At 42.4% G+C, this 17,686-nt stretch overlaps 1 protein-coding gene across 1 annotated transcript in view; it reads left to right on the plus strand.

Annotated features, from left to right (window-relative positions):
* col4a1 (collagen, type IV, alpha 1) overlaps positions 1-17,686 on the plus strand; it is a 43,396-nt gene that overhangs the window by 19,438 nt on the left and 6,272 nt on the right. Inside the window, exons 2-36 of the mRNA XM_071516150.1 lie at positions 8-61; positions 2,671-2,760; positions 3,067-3,111; positions 3,318-3,362; positions 3,617-3,679; positions 3,818-3,871; positions 4,188-4,214; positions 4,342-4,416; positions 4,520-4,582; positions 4,901-4,936; positions 5,063-5,101; positions 5,566-5,661; positions 5,856-5,891; positions 6,009-6,068; positions 6,857-6,892; positions 7,008-7,052; positions 7,182-7,214; positions 7,766-7,826; positions 7,945-7,980; positions 8,137-8,283; positions 8,411-8,494; positions 8,757-8,840; positions 9,216-9,286; positions 9,789-9,980; positions 14,395-14,563; positions 14,874-14,966; positions 15,094-15,198; positions 15,339-15,436; positions 15,647-15,797; positions 15,926-16,039; positions 16,200-16,367; positions 16,502-16,591; positions 16,742-16,894; positions 17,104-17,202; positions 17,352-17,441. Coding sequence (XP_071372251.1) covers positions 8-61; positions 2,671-2,760; positions 3,067-3,111; positions 3,318-3,362; positions 3,617-3,679; positions 3,818-3,871; positions 4,188-4,214; positions 4,342-4,416; positions 4,520-4,582; positions 4,901-4,936; positions 5,063-5,101; positions 5,566-5,661; positions 5,856-5,891; positions 6,009-6,068; positions 6,857-6,892; positions 7,008-7,052; positions 7,182-7,214; positions 7,766-7,826; positions 7,945-7,980; positions 8,137-8,283; positions 8,411-8,494; positions 8,757-8,840; positions 9,216-9,286; positions 9,789-9,980; positions 14,395-14,563; positions 14,874-14,966; positions 15,094-15,198; positions 15,339-15,436; positions 15,647-15,797; positions 15,926-16,039; positions 16,200-16,367; positions 16,502-16,591; positions 16,742-16,894; positions 17,104-17,202; positions 17,352-17,441 — 2,902 coding nt within the window. The remainder of the gene's footprint in view (positions 1-7; positions 62-2,670; positions 2,761-3,066; positions 3,112-3,317; positions 3,363-3,616; positions 3,680-3,817; positions 3,872-4,187; positions 4,215-4,341; positions 4,417-4,519; positions 4,583-4,900; positions 4,937-5,062; positions 5,102-5,565; positions 5,662-5,855; positions 5,892-6,008; positions 6,069-6,856; positions 6,893-7,007; positions 7,053-7,181; positions 7,215-7,765; positions 7,827-7,944; positions 7,981-8,136; positions 8,284-8,410; positions 8,495-8,756; positions 8,841-9,215; positions 9,287-9,788; positions 9,981-14,394; positions 14,564-14,873; positions 14,967-15,093; positions 15,199-15,338; positions 15,437-15,646; positions 15,798-15,925; positions 16,040-16,199; positions 16,368-16,501; positions 16,592-16,741; positions 16,895-17,103; positions 17,203-17,351; positions 17,442-17,686) is intronic.

A 17,686-nucleotide genomic window follows, 5' to 3' on the forward strand; every position in this document is an offset into this window, starting at 1 on the left:
TCTCCAGGGGTGCGGGACATCATGTGGAAAATGTGACTGTAGTGGTGTGAAAGGAGCAAAGGTGAGACTTCTATTCATCATTTCATTTTCCACCATCAATCAATCCTTAAGCAGTCACTCGATAATGAGCCTTTAACTCAATCTGCCACTGATGATTCAGACAACGGAAGTGTTTCATTCAGGCTCCGGGCCTGAATGTATGAGTGTGCGGCTCAGACCAGCGCAGGCTCTGTATGTTCATCGCAGGCTCTAAGCAGCCGTGACAATGCCTGCTATGTTCTGACTAACGGGTCAGCTCAGTGGGACGGGCGGGAGCCAGGCCTGGGTGGAAAATGGTGGATGGGGCTCAGTCACGGAGCAGAGACCCGGACGGGAAGGAGGATCAGGTGGAATTAGAGCATGTCCGGACACACAGCTGGCTGAGGGCCTTATTCCCACCGGACACAGCAAGGCTTTCAGATGCAGACACAGAAGCAGCAGGGACACTAGCCACGGACTAGCTGTGAGCCCTTGAGCTTTCAGCACACTGGCATGAGTGTTAATAACTGAGCTGAAAGCTGCTGTGAGTTGCTATGCACTGACTTTGGCAAGGGTAGTTTTAACTAGCTGTTTTTGTTTTCCTGTAAATGGACACTCAGACAATAACACCTTTCATTCATTCACAATTATTTATTATTTTAACGTGAAAGGTAGCAACTAACATCCAACAGGGATTTATGTGGGGTAGACAGCTGGACAACAATAATAATACAGAGATGAGACAAGTAAAGATAAATGAATAACAATGAGATGATAAAACAAGCGAAGGAACATAAATAAAACAAAATAAATACATAAATAGGATAAATAAATACATAAAAAATAAGGAGAGGTGGAGGAGGAGAGATAAAAATAATCTATGCCGATACATATACATACAGAATATAAACAGTATATGTAAATAAGTCAATTGTTTCTATTGTATTTAACAGTAACGGTGAACACCAAAAAATATTACACAGAGGCAGAAATGTATGCATACTTTATAGATAGATATAGATACTTGGATACTTTATACATAAACCACATTTGATCGGTTGTGAAAGTGGCCAGTAAGCAAATACATTTGAAGTTTATCCTTCAAAGGAATTAAAAACTAAGCAGATGTTTTTGTACCGCAGCTCCTCCTGTGTGTTTGTGCATTATTGGCCCAGTTGTATCAGAGCTTTGCAGTGTGTTATCTGTCCTCTTGGTGCACCAGTCTGGCCTTTTATGGCTCATTCTTACAGAAGCAGTAGCCAAACATTCAGCTGACCAAAAACAACAGACGCACTGACTGTTTCAGTGGAGTCTGGCCAAAACACTGTGGTTTCAAAGCACCACTGTGCTTTGAAAGGTGATGAAGCCCCTCACAGCCTTCCCAAATTCTCCTACCAGATTTATTTTCAGTGACATCATTTCCTGACACAGTTGCCTTGGTAACCAGCCCTTATCGTGATTCCCATGGTCCACAGTGCATCATTCGTCCTCACTGGTCTGAGTCAGGAATGTGTGGTCAAGGAATAGCAATCAATTGGGGTTGGATCCAAAAATCACTGTTTTTATGGCTCCTCTCCTCTCCATGGCCTAGATTTCCATGTCACTCTCTCATCCGTGGCAACTCAGAGATGGTTGTGCAGATTACTGGAGTAGAACATCAGGCCCTCAGGAGGATTATGCTGCCATCTAGTGGCACATAGAGAAACTTACATATCCCAGAATATTTCTGGGAAGATGTTTCTGCCAAAAGATAAATACATAGGTACCAAAGTCCATTTCATTTACACAGAAGAGCTTTTTTGTGATCAATTATTGTATTGTTTTTAAATTAAACAGATGTACAAATACAGCATGGAAACACAAAATTAACAGAGGAGAGGCTTTATTATAAATTCAAATACATTATTTTGAAATTAGCTCTGAAATAAATAGACAACATACTATAACATATTTAAAATTATATTCACAAATCATCTTGCTTTTTTCCAATGATCTGTAATGCTTTATCTGTTGATTCATAAGTTAACCAAAGTTAGTGATTCTTATATTTCTGTTGTACTTCCACTATATTTTTATGCTGTTACTTTTTCTTTCTTGATGTCCTGTGAGATGCTACATGTTAGAGACTTGCCATTTTTCACACTAATAGAGAATGGCATCTCCCAGGATACTGTGTAAAATGACCTCAGTTGGGTGCTATCATTAAATACATATTATCATTTCTCAAAATGTGGATATCAGGACCTCTGTTTGGGCCATTCTTTTTTATGAAAAATCCACCAATGGAGGCTTGAATATTATATACACAGGAATACACAGTAATGTTAATACAAAGAGGGAAACATACACAGTAGCTCTGTCACAATGGCATTGGATGGATATCCTTATTACTATGAAACTTGCTGTAGGTGTATGCCCGCAATATGCCCATTGGCGATATTAAATTATAAAATAGCTTGAAACCTAATGCGTGAGGTCATAATTATTCCTTCCCATTGCAAGGGAAACATACTCATTTGTCACCTACTGTGTTTTTAATTCATATTTTAAAGTTGTGTGACACTTACAAACAAGCAAAACAACCAAAATATATATAAAGTTTAAATTATTTTTTTCCCTTGCATCACCAACTTGATCCTCTGTGCCTCACAGGGTGAGCGGGGATTTCCAGGTCTTCAAGGCAACATGGGATTCCCAGGGATGCAGGGACATGAAGGGCCTCCAGGGCCAATAGGCCCCAAGGTGAGTACACACACACACACACACACACACAGATACAAAATATGGTTGGTTTCCATTATTGTTATCCTGCAGCAGGGATTATCAATCTTTTGAGACACGAAGACACACTGCACACTTGAACAAGACACAACAATACAAAACACACCAACATATTGATTGTTTAAGAAATGTCTCACAGGATTGATGATTATGATTTGTTCTTACTCAATCACGAAATTTTCAAGTTAATATGCACTCACTTTGGCCCACCAGAGCCACATTTTCTATGGTGTGTGTTGCTTCATGATGTCATTTGTCTCTCCCTAGGGAGATTTCGGTGAGCCTGGCGCTGCTGGACTGAAAGGAATGCGGGTGAGTATCTGATCTTGTCTGTCTGGCCACACCAACAACAAGACTTGATGTGAGTGTGCACACACACTTCTGCCAGGTCAAAAAATTATTGCTTTGGATGTCATGGACAAGTTCACCAGCTTCTTTAGTCGATGTGATATCACTGATAGTTTCTTTCATGCACGTACAGTTTGCAATATGTTTACAATATGTTTGTGACATTGCAGGGTCCTCCTGGTTTGCCAGGCTTCCCAGGAAACCCAGGACTACCGGTGAGTTCCTGCACAAGTCTCACATCCTGCCACATCCCAGCAAAGTCCTCCCATAACAAATAAAAATGTTGTCTCATGTAATTACATGTAACATGTAATTACCATCACAAGTAATTATGTATTTAAGTCTATTGAAACTGATGCCCTCTTAAGAAAGACAGTTTTGCAAATAAAAACATTGTTTAACAAAATGAAATTGTGTGTGTGTGTGTGTGTGTGTGTGTGTGTGTGTGTTTCTTCACTCCCACTCATAGGGCATCAATGGAAACGACGGCCCTGCAGGTGCACCAGGAATTCCAGGATGCAATGGAACGAAAGTAAGCCAATTCTCAAACCTCTACTGCAGTTTGAAGCATTCACCCAGTTCTTTGTGTCCGTTCCTGATATAAAATTTTTCGTTCATAACCTGATCTCTGTTCGTCCCTGACTGACCTTGTTGTGTGTCTGTGTTCCAGGGAGAAAGAGGCAGGGACGGTACTAATGGTTTCCCTGGCCTTCAAGGACCTCCTGTAAGCAGAAATCAATATGACACCCACCAACACACTGACCGGCACACATTTCACATGTCACTGTCTGGTGAAAACCATGTATCTCCAAATTTTTCACTTTTCAGGAACTAAGAAAAACTGGCTTGTTTTTAGATTGACCACCATTAGTTTTTGAGATTGTCCAATGGGTTTTAAAGGGTTTCATAAGGAGTTACACGGTTTTCACATGACAACAGCGTAAAGATAACTGTGCCCCATCTCAAAAATGGAAACATTCATGCCACCAGATGATGCTGCCTGTACTGAGCTGACTGTCTCTGCTCTCCTCTCTCTGCAGGGTTTGCCGGGAGTCGCTGGAATGAAGGTTAGCTGAAATCTATGAAGCTTTAAGATCTTACGTGTGAAAAATGTTTGTCAATCAACACCAGCATGTCCTTCATACCAGTAAGAGACACATGAGAAACCATTCCTTTTTGTTTTGTCTCCTACAGGGTGACCCTGGTGGTGTTATTGGCATTGTTCCTCTGAAAGGAGAAAGAGGATTCCCTGGCACACCTGGACTACCTGTACGTTGTGCATGTGTGTGTGTGTGTGTGTTTGTGTATATGCATTTGTGTGTAGAGTGAGAGAAAGTAATCTGAATTCTTCCCACACACATCTCTCTTCCAGGGACAAAGTGGCCATCCTGGACCTACTGGCCCTCCAGGACCTCGAGGCTATGAAGGATCCAAAGTGAGTTACTGTTACAGTGATGGACTGTTCATGAGCCGCAGTAAAAGCACTAATATATTTCATTAGCATAGGAATCTCAGGCTCAATGTACAGTGCAAAACACAACAAATATTCGGACTGAAAAAAAGACAAGCTTCGCAAGTACAAAAACTAAGTATATTCTGGGTAGACGTACTTTCATAGATATCTGGCACAAAAGCAGTATGTCTGTCAGTCAGTCATATGTATGAGTTCAGAGTGAATCATCATCGCTCATCAGCTAGATACAGTATTGATCTGACCCAATTGTTTGACTGACTGGAGAACTGTATTCTATAGGGTGATCCTGGCCCCCCCGGACCCCAAGGAGAGAAGGTAAGACTAATAATAGAAAGTGATCTTACAGTCATAAAATAAAATCAACCGTCTTCTCGCCAAGCTCTGATTGGCTGCCCCAGCTGTGATGTCACAGGAAGTTGTTTTTCTTCCCCTCTCCTGTAGGGAGACAGACTGTCCTTCCAGAGTGAGAAAGGAGAAAAGGTAAGGAAATATTCTAAACATAAAAAAGGGTAGAGGAGAGGTGGCTCCCGTTATGCATGCAGTGGAGTTTGGTGAATAAAATCTGTACAGTATTGACTAAATTAGGTTTGAGGAAAAGGGAGATGCTCAGGACTGAAAGGTTTTCTCCTTTGTGTGACTTACTTACCGAACCCTGGAAACAGAATAGCTTTTTTTTGGAGGCAGCAAAGGAGGATCTTTAGTTTGCCCTCTGATAAAAAATAATGAAGCCTTTTGCAAGTTGGAAATTTCCATAGTCACTGTTGCATTTTCATCTCTTTTTCATTTAATTATACTACCAAATGTTCATACTTTATGTTCAAGTCTGAAGATGATGATCATCTATTTCCCAGTGATCATCAGATGATGAATTGCTTTTTTCAAAGTATCCAATGAATTTTTTTGTTGTGGTGCTGTATTGTAATGGTTGGCCTCTCCTCCTGCAGGGTGAGCAAGGATTCCGTGGCCCACCCGGCCCACCTGGACCTCCATCACAAGAAGTGGGAGGACACCCCGTCACTCAGTACCTGCCTGGACCACCGGTACACATTCAGTCACTTTCTTTTCAGTCACTGAAGAGAGATTTTGCCATTGCTGTATTTTATGTACACAGAGCATTATTGCTGGGTGGATGGATGGATAGATGAATGGATGGATGGATAGATGGATGGATAGGCCCTCTATATTTAGGCCCTCTGTTCTTTCCTAAATGTGTTTGTGGGGGTTTTTTCAACAGGGAGAGAGAGGATCTCGAGGAGACAAAGGAGATAAAGTTAGTATTTTACTTTCAAATGTTGTCACATTACAATACACACAGAGTGTGATCTTATAGAATGTTCAAGCTTTCTACTGTTTCTGAGAGCCGTTGATCACCTGGTTTCCTTTGCAGGGCTTGTGCATTCCATATCAGAACGGGGTCAAAGGTGAACAAGGCCCACCCGGACCAAGAGTGAGTGGCAGAGATCCTTCTCTATAGGATCCTTGTAGATTTCACATTTGTGTAATAATAAATTGAAAAAATACTCATCTTGTTAAAATGTCAGCATGGGGCTTCTATAAAAGCTACAATACAGAAATACTTGCTAATATAACTTTTAGATATATTTATGTAGATTCTTCAGAAGATTGATTGTAACATGGAAAATATTCCTTTTGCAACTTACATAACCCGTCATGACTAAAACTACAGGATTATTCATCTTCAAGGTTTACAAATATTACCAATGAGAGCACATGGACCTAGCTATCGGTCCATGTGACAAAATGTCAATCTGAGAGTGAAAAACTGTCAGATTTCAATAGAACAGTGCCACAGTGGATTGAAGTTTCAATCCAAAGTGAGATCTCTACTATTTGAAAATTGTACCTCTATGCTCTTACAAATTGATTGCTGACATGAAAGTAAAACTCATTAGGAAATATCATTAAGTTATTAGCGAACTTAAGATATTTGTTAACATTATTTAATGTGGGATCACCTGTATTTTTGAAACATTAAGACATAAATTAAAGTTATTATTTTTTACCTCAAAATGTAGTTTTTTGAACTATAAAAGTACAGAAAATGTGTGGGCAAGCTGAAAGCAGCTGGAAGTGTGCTTACAATGGAGTCTCTAGTTGTAGATGTGGTTTAAAAGGATTGGAGATACTACTACTACTACTGCTACTACTAAACATAATAATATGGACTTACATGCTGGATAACATTAGAATGAGTTTCTGTTTCTGTGATTTCAGGGCAAACCTGGCAAGGATGGAGATGATGGGCTGAAGGTAATAATAATGCTCTGTACAGTCTTTTCTTCTCTACCTATCTACCAACTGCTGTTTGGTTTAATAGCAGAAGGTATCCATCCCTGTCCTAATGTCTGTGTCTACTCTCACACAGGGAGAAAGAGGCGTCCCTGGGACTCCTGGATACGATGGGATCCCGGTAACTAATGCACCTTCATTCACTTGAGATCCGCCAATGTCTGAACATAGTTGTGACCTGAACATTCAAGACTTTAATCCAGATGTTGTGATTAGGGAGCAGGAGGCTAAATTCTCTGTGTTATTTCAGGGTGAAAAAGGAGAGAAAGGACCACCGGGATATGTAAGTACCCTCTCTCTCTCTCTCTCTCTCTCTCTCTCTCCCCCTCTCTCTCTATCCCCCCCCTCTCTCACCTACTCATCACTTTAACCATTTCCGCCCATTTATTTCCCCATAGCAGTTCTGAAACGTACCAGCAGATGTCGCCATATTTGCATTCAGCTAAAATGTTTCAATAGGAATGTGTCCAATAGTCTATGGGCAAAGAGTGCAGAATAGCAGTCAAGTGGCCAGAGTTATAAACACAAAGATATAAACACTGAATATTCAAGAAAAAAATATACAACACAAATATACAACACACTCCTGACAAAGATCCTTTGGGTGATGGACGTGTTGAGAATAAACACATCCATCAACAACCATATAACCATATTTTCTTTTCACAGAAATTCGACATAGGTGTTTTCCCTACTGTAATATCTACTTATATCCTTAAATTCTTTATTTTTAGAGGATATAATAAGATTTATTTTGTCAGCGTCAAGTCTGGATGAGAGTGATGTTTGCTTGACATCATCTTGTCCTTGATCTCTGTAATGTTGCTGTTTCAGGGTGAGGGCGCCCCCGGTCCCATCGGCCCTCCTGGTCTCCCAGGGTTACAAGGAGAGAAAGGTACAGTGAGGCCACCAAACACACACACACACACACACACACACCCAGTCACATTGTTGATCAATTTCCATAATATCCATGTTTTTCTTATTCTTTTTCATTTGTTCTCAACTTACAGGTTATCCTGGTCCTGCGGGAGAGCCGGGTCCACCAGGTAAAAGAATCAAGTGTTTAATTTCACTGCTTTGTTCTTCAAACATCATGACATAAAAACTTGAATTCACCATGCTCCACATACTGCAGCAGGTCTGCATGAAACATGCTAACCAGGATAATGGACTAACTGCTGCTCTCTTGTCTTGTACTTCAGGAAGGCAGGTTGAAGGGCCTCGTGGAGAGCAGGGTCAGAAGGGAAACGTGGGTCAGAAAGGAAACCGCGGTCTAGATGGAGAGTCTCTCCGTGGACCTCCAGGAGAACATGGGGACAGCGGCCCCCCTGGGCCCCCAGGAGCCCCGAGTATGCCTCATCTTAGACTATTACAATCATTTTTTATAAATGACACCTATGTAGAGTATCCATATTCTTCAAATGGTTAAAAAAATAATAATAATGTTTTGTAATGTGCTGTGACACGGCCACACAGTTAACCCTGGTGAATGCAACATTGAGAAAGGAGCTCCTGGCCCCCCTGGACCTGCAGGGTTACGAGGCGAGCTGGGACAGAAAGGTAAGAGGGCCTTCCATCAATACTGATCAGTAGGAGTGATGGATGCATTGATCCATGGCAATTAATTCTGTTGTTCCTTCTGTGAAGCACATTTCTGTCGTTGATGTGTAGTGATACCTGCGTACATACATAAACACATAAACACAACTCCAAACGCAGCCCATAAGATCATCAGAGCAGCCATAGAACTTAAACACCTTCATGCTCAGCTGAGGACATTTACATCATGTTGTGTGGATTGGATGTGTCTGTGTCCCATCAGGTGACAGGGGAGATACCTGTCTTCAGTGTGAAGCCTTCGGCGCCCCTGGATTGCCTGGACCCGCGGGCCCCAAAGGACTGCAGGGTGAGAGAGGATAGGATTTATGCAAAACACACACACACACACGTCCATATAATGGAAGTGTCTAGTTTTCATACAGCCAAAATCATTGGCTGTGAGCTAAAGTTGGCATGTTTTTTGCTGGAGATTCATCTACTGTAATTTGCCTTTCACAATTTAAAAAATGTGACAAATGTACAAACTAACTTTTGAGTATTTTCTTTGGCTTTTGGAGTATTTTTTGCCATTTGCCATTTTGAACAATGTCTACATAAACAAACCAATGACAACCAATGTTAACTCCAAACTTACATTTTTACCAGTATATTTACACTGTGATGGGTACTGAATGAGCTAAGGAAGTACAGTATACTGAAATTGTCCCTGGGTCCCTGGCAGGATATCCTGGGCCGGCAGGCAGTAAAGGAGACAAAGGTCAACCTGGCCCTGCTGGAACTCCTGGAAAGCATGTGAGTAGAATCTCATACGAGCTCTGTGCAGGTTCTACTCACAAGATGACAGGGAGCTGAATGTTTTCACAGTTCATTGTGCATTTCATTGAGGAATCGAATGGAGAATGGAACAAGAGGAAAACATCACATGTCATCATCCATGTTGCCTTATAAACTCATTGAGTTCCCACAAAATCTATTGAATTGCACCTGAATTGTGTGTTGTGTACACATATGTCTACCCTGCAAAAAAATGTCCATCTTAACAATGTAGTATTTAGTCTCAAAATCTTGTAATATCTTAAGTATATAAAAAAAACAGTCAATGGGGTGAGATACTTTCACCCCATAGAAATCAACTTGTTTCAAAACCTTTCTTGAATCAGTAATTTTCTTGATACTAAATTCCTGAAACAGGTGAAACTGCATTGGAAACAAGTGGAATTTTTCACTTGTTTTAAGAAAAATAAGATTTTAAGACTGGATATGATATGAGACTTGACTTGTCACCTATCTGCAGGGACTGCCAGGCAGTCCTGGGCTGATGGGATCACCCGGTGCTGTCGGTGAACCAGGCGACATCTTCATAGCTCCCGGCCTGAAGGGAGACAGAGGTCTGCCTGGTGCTGCTGGCTCCCCAGGCCTGCCAGGTGTGGACGGACTGCCTGGGAGAGACGGCCTGCCGGGTATACCTGGCCTTAAAGGAGAACCTGTAAGTGTGTGTGTGTGTGTGTGTGTGTGTGTGGTTTGTTTGATGAGGCAAAATATCAGAATATGGCAGCATAAGCTTCACTACTGGTGTAAATGCCTGCATATTACCACAATACAAAGCAGAGGGAACTGCCTGTGAAATGGGTGATCAGAGGGGCCCCTGGATCTAGAAGAGCTGACCCGCCAAACTCAACCAGTGTCTGCTTTTAAAACATTTTAAAACCCTTTTAAAAACACACTTTTACAGGCACCTTTCCTCCACTTTTTACTCGAACATTGGTTTGTATTTTGCTTTTATTCTTCTTTTATTTATTCTGTACATTTACCCGGTAGCATTCTTCTTTATTCTTTATTCATTGTTAAAGTCCCCATGAAATGTACTCCCATTACTTTTACCTCCTGGAAAACAGAGTATCTTTCATTGTGACCTCATGCTGCACTAGTAGGCGTAAATATACATTTCTAACCAATAAAACCATCAGATTTTTGAACAGTCCTGCCCCTCCGCAGTCCTCCCATCAAATAAAACTGCCTTTCTCTCCCTGATTGATACTCCATTGGTTTAGACTTTTGAATGATCCCTCACTGCATTATGCCCCACCCCAACATCCTATTTCAAGAGGAAATGCATGATATCCAGGAAGTAAAGATGCCATTTCATAATAATAATAATAATAATAATAATAATAATAATAATAATAATGATAATAATAATAATAATAATAATAATAATAACCTTTATTTGTATAGCACCTTTCATACACAACATGCAGCTCAAAGGGCTTTACATCAATAGAAGGCAGATAAAAGACAGATAAAAAGATAAAATTCATATAAAAGAACAAGCAAAATGCACTGCATTAAAATAATCAAACCAAGTAAAATAGAAAGGTAAAAGTACACAACAAATATTCCCACTTTTAGATGCACATTGTGAGTGAACCCATATGTTTTTCTGTAATTTTCTTTTCCCCTGTCCTTCCTGATTCTACTCTTGATCTGATATTTACGTCAGATCTCACTGCCTAAGGCAGATGAGAATCATAGATTCTCCTCTTGGTCAAAAACCTCACCATCCACAGATGGATGAGAATCATACAGAGTAAAGCTCTGTCCCCCCCCACATATAGTGTTCACTCGTGCAAATAAGCATTACCCGGACAAGACGAATGAAAATTTGTACTTGCCCGTGTCAGCTCTGTTGGGATCCAGAACAGAAACAGTTAAAATGAAAGCTATTTAAAAGCTAAGCTGAAAAGATACGTTTTTAGCAGTCATTTGAAAATGCTTACAGAGCCCGCCTCTCTACTATTCTTTGGCAGGGTGTTCCACAGTTTAGGAGCATAGTTAAAAAAGGCTGCATCCCCAATCTTCTTTTGAGTGGGGTTTTGTACTTCTAACAAACCAGCAGTAGAAGACCTAAGGGCTCTTGATGGAAGCAGGGATTCTGTAATGTAGGCCGGTCTAAGCCATTAAGAGCTTTGTATACAAGTAAAATAACTTTAAAATCAATTCTAAAGGACACTGGGAGCCAGTGCAATGCAGCTAAAACCGGAGTGATATGCTCTCGCTTCCTTGTTTTTGTTAAAAGTCTAGCTGCAGAGTTTTGGATAAGCTGAAGCCTCTCAATAGACTTTTTAGGGAGGCCGGTAAAAAGGATGTTGCAGTAGTCCAGTCTACTTGTAACAAACGCGTGAGTTCGCTTTTCAGCATCTTTCTGGGTTAGGAAGGGCCGCACCCTGGCAATATTTCTAAGATGAAAGAATGCTGTTCTGGTCACCTTGTTTATATGGGAATTAAAACTTAGATCAGAATCTAAGATAACACCCAGGCTTGTTACTTCTGATTTGATCGAGGGATTCAGGTTCCCAAGTCTTTTGGCTTTGGGGCCGACCAGAAGTATTTCTGTCTTATCTTCATTCAGTTTTAAGAAATTTGTGTTCATCCAATCATTGATAGCCAATAGACAAGTAGTGAGGGAGTTTAAGGCATCTGCATGATTTGGCTCTACAGAAATGTATAGTTGTGTATCATCAGCATAGCTATGGAAATTGACATTATGTTCTCTGATAATATCACAAAATGGAAGCATGTATAGTGAGAAAAACAGGGGACCAAGACAGCTTCCTTGTGCAACACCAGAAGTTAGATCATGTTTCTCTGATACATGATCTCCAAGACAGATGAAAAATTTCCTCCCTGTAATGTAAGTTCTGAACCAGTTTAGGACACATTCAGAGAGACCAACCCAGTTCTCCAGATGATCTATGAGAATATTGTGGTCGATGGTGTCAAATGCTGCACTCAAGTCCAAAAGAACAAGAACTGAGACCCTGTTGGCAGTAGTGCTAAGTCTCAAATCATTGACTATTTTGGTGAGAGCAGTTTCTGTGCTGTGGCTGGCACTGAAACCTGACTGAAACTTCTCCAGAATGTTGTTTTCATTTAAAAAGTTGTTAATTTGGTTAGAAACCACTTTTTCAAGTACCTTACTTAAAAAAGGAAGGTTTGATATGGGCCTGTAGTTACTTAGGACCCCACAGTCCAAATGTGATTTCTTCAACAGCGGTTTCACAACAGCGGTTTTAAAGGCATCAGGAAAAACCCCAGTCCCAAGTGATGTATCAATGATTTTCAGAGTTTGAAACACTATTGAAAACCCTCTTAAAAAATGTAGTGGGGACAGGGTCAAGAGAGCAGGTGGAAGATTTACTCTCTATTACAAACTTATTAAGCTCTGTAACAGAAATACTACAAAATGCCCTCATGGATGTATGCCTTTTACAAGGTTGGTTATTGAAATTACCAGCACCTGAAGCGATACTAGCCCTGATAGTTGTGATTTTGTTTTGAAAAAAGTTAGCAAATTCCTCACATTTTGCATCAGAGGCTTGGCTTAAAATGTCAGAGACAGGGGCAGGATTCAGCAGTTGGTCAATGGTGGAAAACAGTATTCTAGGATCACTCCCGCTCTCTGTAATGATCTTTGAGAAATGGACTTTTCTTGCAGCACGTACAGCATTGTTATATGCAGTTAAGGATTCTTTATAAATGCTACGATGGACCTCAAGTCCAGATTTTCTCCACTTCCTTTCTGCTGCTCTACATGTTCTCTTGAGCTCATGGACAGAGTTATTTATCCATGGTGATATTTTACTTTTTGACCTTGAGTTGGGCCACTTTGTTCAGTGTATTACTCAGATAGTTATTGAAAGCATCAACCATTTCATGTACTGAGCAGTTTAGATGACATGAGTCCAGTTCTCTTACAAGCTCTGAGAACTCAAGTTCTGCTGTTGCATCTAGGAACCGCTTTTGAGCAACAATTTCTTTCATGTTCCTGGTTACAATCAAATGAGCATCAAAGAATACACAGTAGTGGTCGGAAACAGAGACATTAGACACTGATACATTGTCAATCATTAACCCTTTCGTCACAACCAGGTCGAGTGTGTTACCATGTTGGTGTGTAGCCTCAGTGACATGTTGAGTTAGTTCTAAACTGTCCAGTAGGTTGATGAATTCCATAGCCTTCGAATCAGACATATTATTTATGTGAATGTTTAGATCACCATTCAAAATGATTCTATCATATCTGGTGATAATAAGTGATGCCAATTCAGAGAATTCTGCCTAGGTGGCCGATAGAGTGTTAAAATAAGTACTGGAGCTTCAGCTTTGAGGACAAAGGCCAGATATTCAAAAGACGAAAACTCTCCTAGGTCAACCTTTGTACAGTTAAACTGATCTGAGTAGATTGCGGCTATTCCACCCCCTCGTCTAACTGTCTAACTGACTGATAGAGGTTGTAATTTGGAGGACATGCTTCAATAAGTGTAGCATTGCTATTTTCATCTAACCAAGTTTCCGTTAAAAACATGAAATCAAGTTTAAAATTAACAATAAGATAATTAATTAAAAATGATTTGTTTGTTAGTGACCTAACATTTAGTAAAACTAATTTGAAGTTTTGACAGGGCCTGAACCCAATTTTGAGTGATGAGGGACACATATCAAATTCGATAGGTTTGCAGAGTGAGTTGAGTACATCTTATTTAGCCTGTTCCTAGTCAAAACAGGAATGGGGCCAGCAAGAACACTGGGTCCCGGCTTGATATGGGAGCAGTCACGGGTGCCATCTCTACAGCAGCAGGGACCCTGAACATATCAGTTGTTATGTTTTCTGGGGTTGATATCAGCACTGTTGGCCTGACACAGAGTACTTGATGCAGCCGGTGAGGATGAATGCTGGGGAAGAGGAAGTGGGGGGGAAGGCTGTTGTGGTGGTGTCTTGACCGAGGGGAGAGATGGAGCTGGGGGGCACAGCTTTGAGTGTGGAAAGGTGCTTTGTATTTCTTGCTCACACATTAAAGCTAAGTGGACTGGACATAACCTCTCTCTAATCTTGCTTGCAGGCCAGAGAGGGCATCAAGGGTGAGCGTGGACTGGACGGGGACCCCGGTCTCATCGGGCCCTCAGGAGAGAGGGGCCCCCCTGGGGTGCCAGGCTTCGGTCGACCAGGAGAGCCTGGAGAAAAGGGCGGCCAGGGGAGACCTGGCCTGCCGGGAACCCCCGGATATCCCGGTAGGCTTGACATGTACACACAAACCCACAGATGAAAAGACAGACACAGGCGCATAGTCATAAAAACACATATCACATTAAGGAACTATCACATAGAGAACTTCACCATAATGTGCACATGCCCACACACACACACACACACACACACACACAGAGGAATAAAACCTAGACAGAGGCTTCTGAAAAGAGTTTATTGTTGGGACACATCTCAAAGTCCTCTGGCAGGATGTTTCAGCAAACACACACAGACACACAGGCATTCACACATGTGTAATCTACTTATCTACTTATGTTACCTTGCCTCCACCAGGTCCCAAAGGTGAGCCAGGTCAAGGTGTGAGCACTCCTGGACCTCAGGGTGTCCCTGGACCACGAGGAGAAAGTGGCATACCTGGACTTCAAGGTGGGCATTGCCACATTCTGCATGCATGAATAATTTAGGGTTCAAAGTCTTTGTAAAGGCCAGTTTTGGGACAGCTGTCCTGTTAGGAATTGGTCCTGTGTATCACACAGCCTTTGTTTGGCTGCAGGTGACACAGGAGTGCGGGGAGACCCGGGGTTGCCAGGTTTCCCTGGAAAGAAGGGGGACTACGGTGTCCCTGGAATTGGATTCCCAGGCCCACCTGGGCCTAAAGGTAGGAACGTAACCTTCCTACTCTTCCTCTCAACATCACATGGTCACTCATGGATTCTTCAGCAAAAACTTAAACTTTACATGATAGCACAACATGTGAATAATTGCCACTCAGAGGAAACTTCTTGTCCATGTTTCCAGGAATCTCTGGAATCCCAGGTGCTGCGGGAATACCAGGAGAACCAGGAAGACCAGGAAAGGAGGGTTCAACAGGAAAACCTGGTATACCTGGACAAAAGGTGCATATTTGTGTGTGGATGACTAAGAGGGCTTTAGCGTGCATGCGTGTATATACTATGTGTGTGTGTGTGTGTGTGTGTGGATCGTAAACAAACAACCACAACTATGATGTGTTTTGGATGTTGATCCACTGGGAGGTTTGACTGTAATGTCAGACCTGTGCTGCCAGTGTTGAGACGTGAACCGGTGCTCATGTCTCCCGCCTGCAGGGTGAACCGGGGCGAGGCCTGCCAGGCCCCAAAGGTGCACAGGGCTTCCCTGGAGATATCGGCTTCCCCGGAGAGAAGGGTAAACTTGGGCCAACTGGTATCCCTGGACGAGAAGGAAACACAGGACCACCGGGACCTCAGGGACTCAAAGGTGCAGTAGGGCTCTTAAAAAAATTCCCATCCCAATGTGAAGTGTGGCTTGATTTCGTCTCCTGTCTGGTGCGTTCAAAGGCCCTTCTGCCTAGCACAAAATCATTTCTCTCTGCTCTTCACCTTCAGGTGACTCTGGGCCGCCAGGAAGCGCTGGAGTGATTGGCCCAGCAGGCCCTCCGGGAGAAGGCCTGCCGGGAGCTCCTGGACCCCAAGGACTACCTGGGGAGCCTGGGCCATACGGTGAGGAAAAACTCAGAACCAAAGCATTCAAAGATTACACATGCCAAACAAGTTCAGGTTCAGATGCACACACTTCAGTTCTTTCAGCTGACTGTTGCAGTGGAAATCACTGAATACACTTGATATATTTGTGTGTGTGTGTGTGTGTGTGTGTGTGCAGGCAGGGAAGGTGTGAAGGGAGAAAAGGGCTTGCCTGGTCCTCCTGGTCTGGACATGCCAGGGCCTCAGGGAGAGAAAGGAGCCTCCGGGTTTCCTGGATTACCCGGTGGTAAAGGGATACCGGGGCGACAGGGCCTCTCAGGCAGGGACGGACTGACTGGAAGCCAAGGTGAGACTGACAAGCAAGGAATACTAATAATAATAATATAATAACAATCTTGATCTGTAGACAAGTCACAAGTCATGAAACATCAGTCAATGGTCATTTATAGCAATCTTGGTGTGTGTGTGTGTGTTTGCCAGGTCCTAAAGGAGAGATGGGGGTCATCGGGACACCAGGAGTACCAGGATTTCCCGGACCGCCTGGCACACCTGGATCTCCTGGTCTGAGAGGTGAGAGAGGAGACTGGATGCTGACAGAGTTCCCAATCTATATAAATATCTTCAGCCGGTCTCTCTGTGGTCCACAGTGTTCTTGGTTTGTTTTTAGGTTTCTGACAGCGGATGGAAGTGATAATCCCCCTTTTCCACCTTTCCTCTCAGGTGATCCTGGCATTCCTGGACCAAGAGGAGGGTTTGGTGAGTCTGGACCTAAAGGAGAGAGGGGAGAGCCGGGTCTGCAGGGACCTCCGGGGAACATGACCGATGTGGATATGGAGCACATGAAGGGGGAGAAGGGAGACAGCGGAGACAGAGGTGTGAAACAACAGGCTGGCCCTAATGTACAAAGACAAAATGGCTGATACAGATACGTTGGCTGGTGCCACATTGAGTCACTTTAGTCTCACACTGGCTCATTAAACATAATAGTACTTTTGTCATGCGGTCCATTCTGGATCCTGACCCGTGTTTAAGAAGCACCACCACAGATCATACCACCGTCATTAATCATATTTTCCTATCAGGTGGCCCTGGGGTCACTGGAGAGAAAGGCTACCCCGGACAGCCTGGAGACCCTGGCATGCCAGGGAAAGATGGAGAGCCTGGTTTACCTGGACAACCAGGTGAGCAACATAACATTTTAGACGACATTTAAACAGTGTAGAGCTATCACAGTAATTATCTTTTTTGTCTTACTCAGAAATTGATTCATTCAACTCTAATTAAGATTTCACTTTATTTTTTCTAACTCTCAATGTTTGACTTGGCTCAGGTGAGAAAGGAGACCCAGGTTTTCCCGGAGAGCCCGGCAATATTGGGCAGCCTGGACAGAAGGGCACTATAGGAGAGATGGGACTACCAGGTAGGCATGCTCCAACAAAACACTCTTCATCCTGCTGGAGAAACACTGTCTGTGTCATGAAAACCCAACCAGCTCAACCAGAAAAGATTAACTCTAACACTTAAGTCCAGTGTGTGTGTGTGTGTGTGTGTTACAAACATAAAATCCAATCATGTAAACAAAGACTGTATGTATTAAGCTTTTCAGAGCAAGGGAAAGCTCACATGTTACAAGAGAAACGTTTTATTTATTTATTTTTATTTATG

The sequence above is a fragment of the Centroberyx affinis genome, unplaced genomic scaffold (genome assembly GCF_046629955.1).
Source record: "Centroberyx affinis isolate AG114_WGS23_722 - 3 ecotype Tasmania unplaced genomic scaffold, CSIRO-AGI_Caff_v1 ptg000393l_1, whole genome shotgun sequence".
In the NCBI taxonomy this organism is placed as follows: Eukaryota; Metazoa; Chordata; class Actinopteri; order Beryciformes; family Berycidae; genus Centroberyx; species Centroberyx affinis.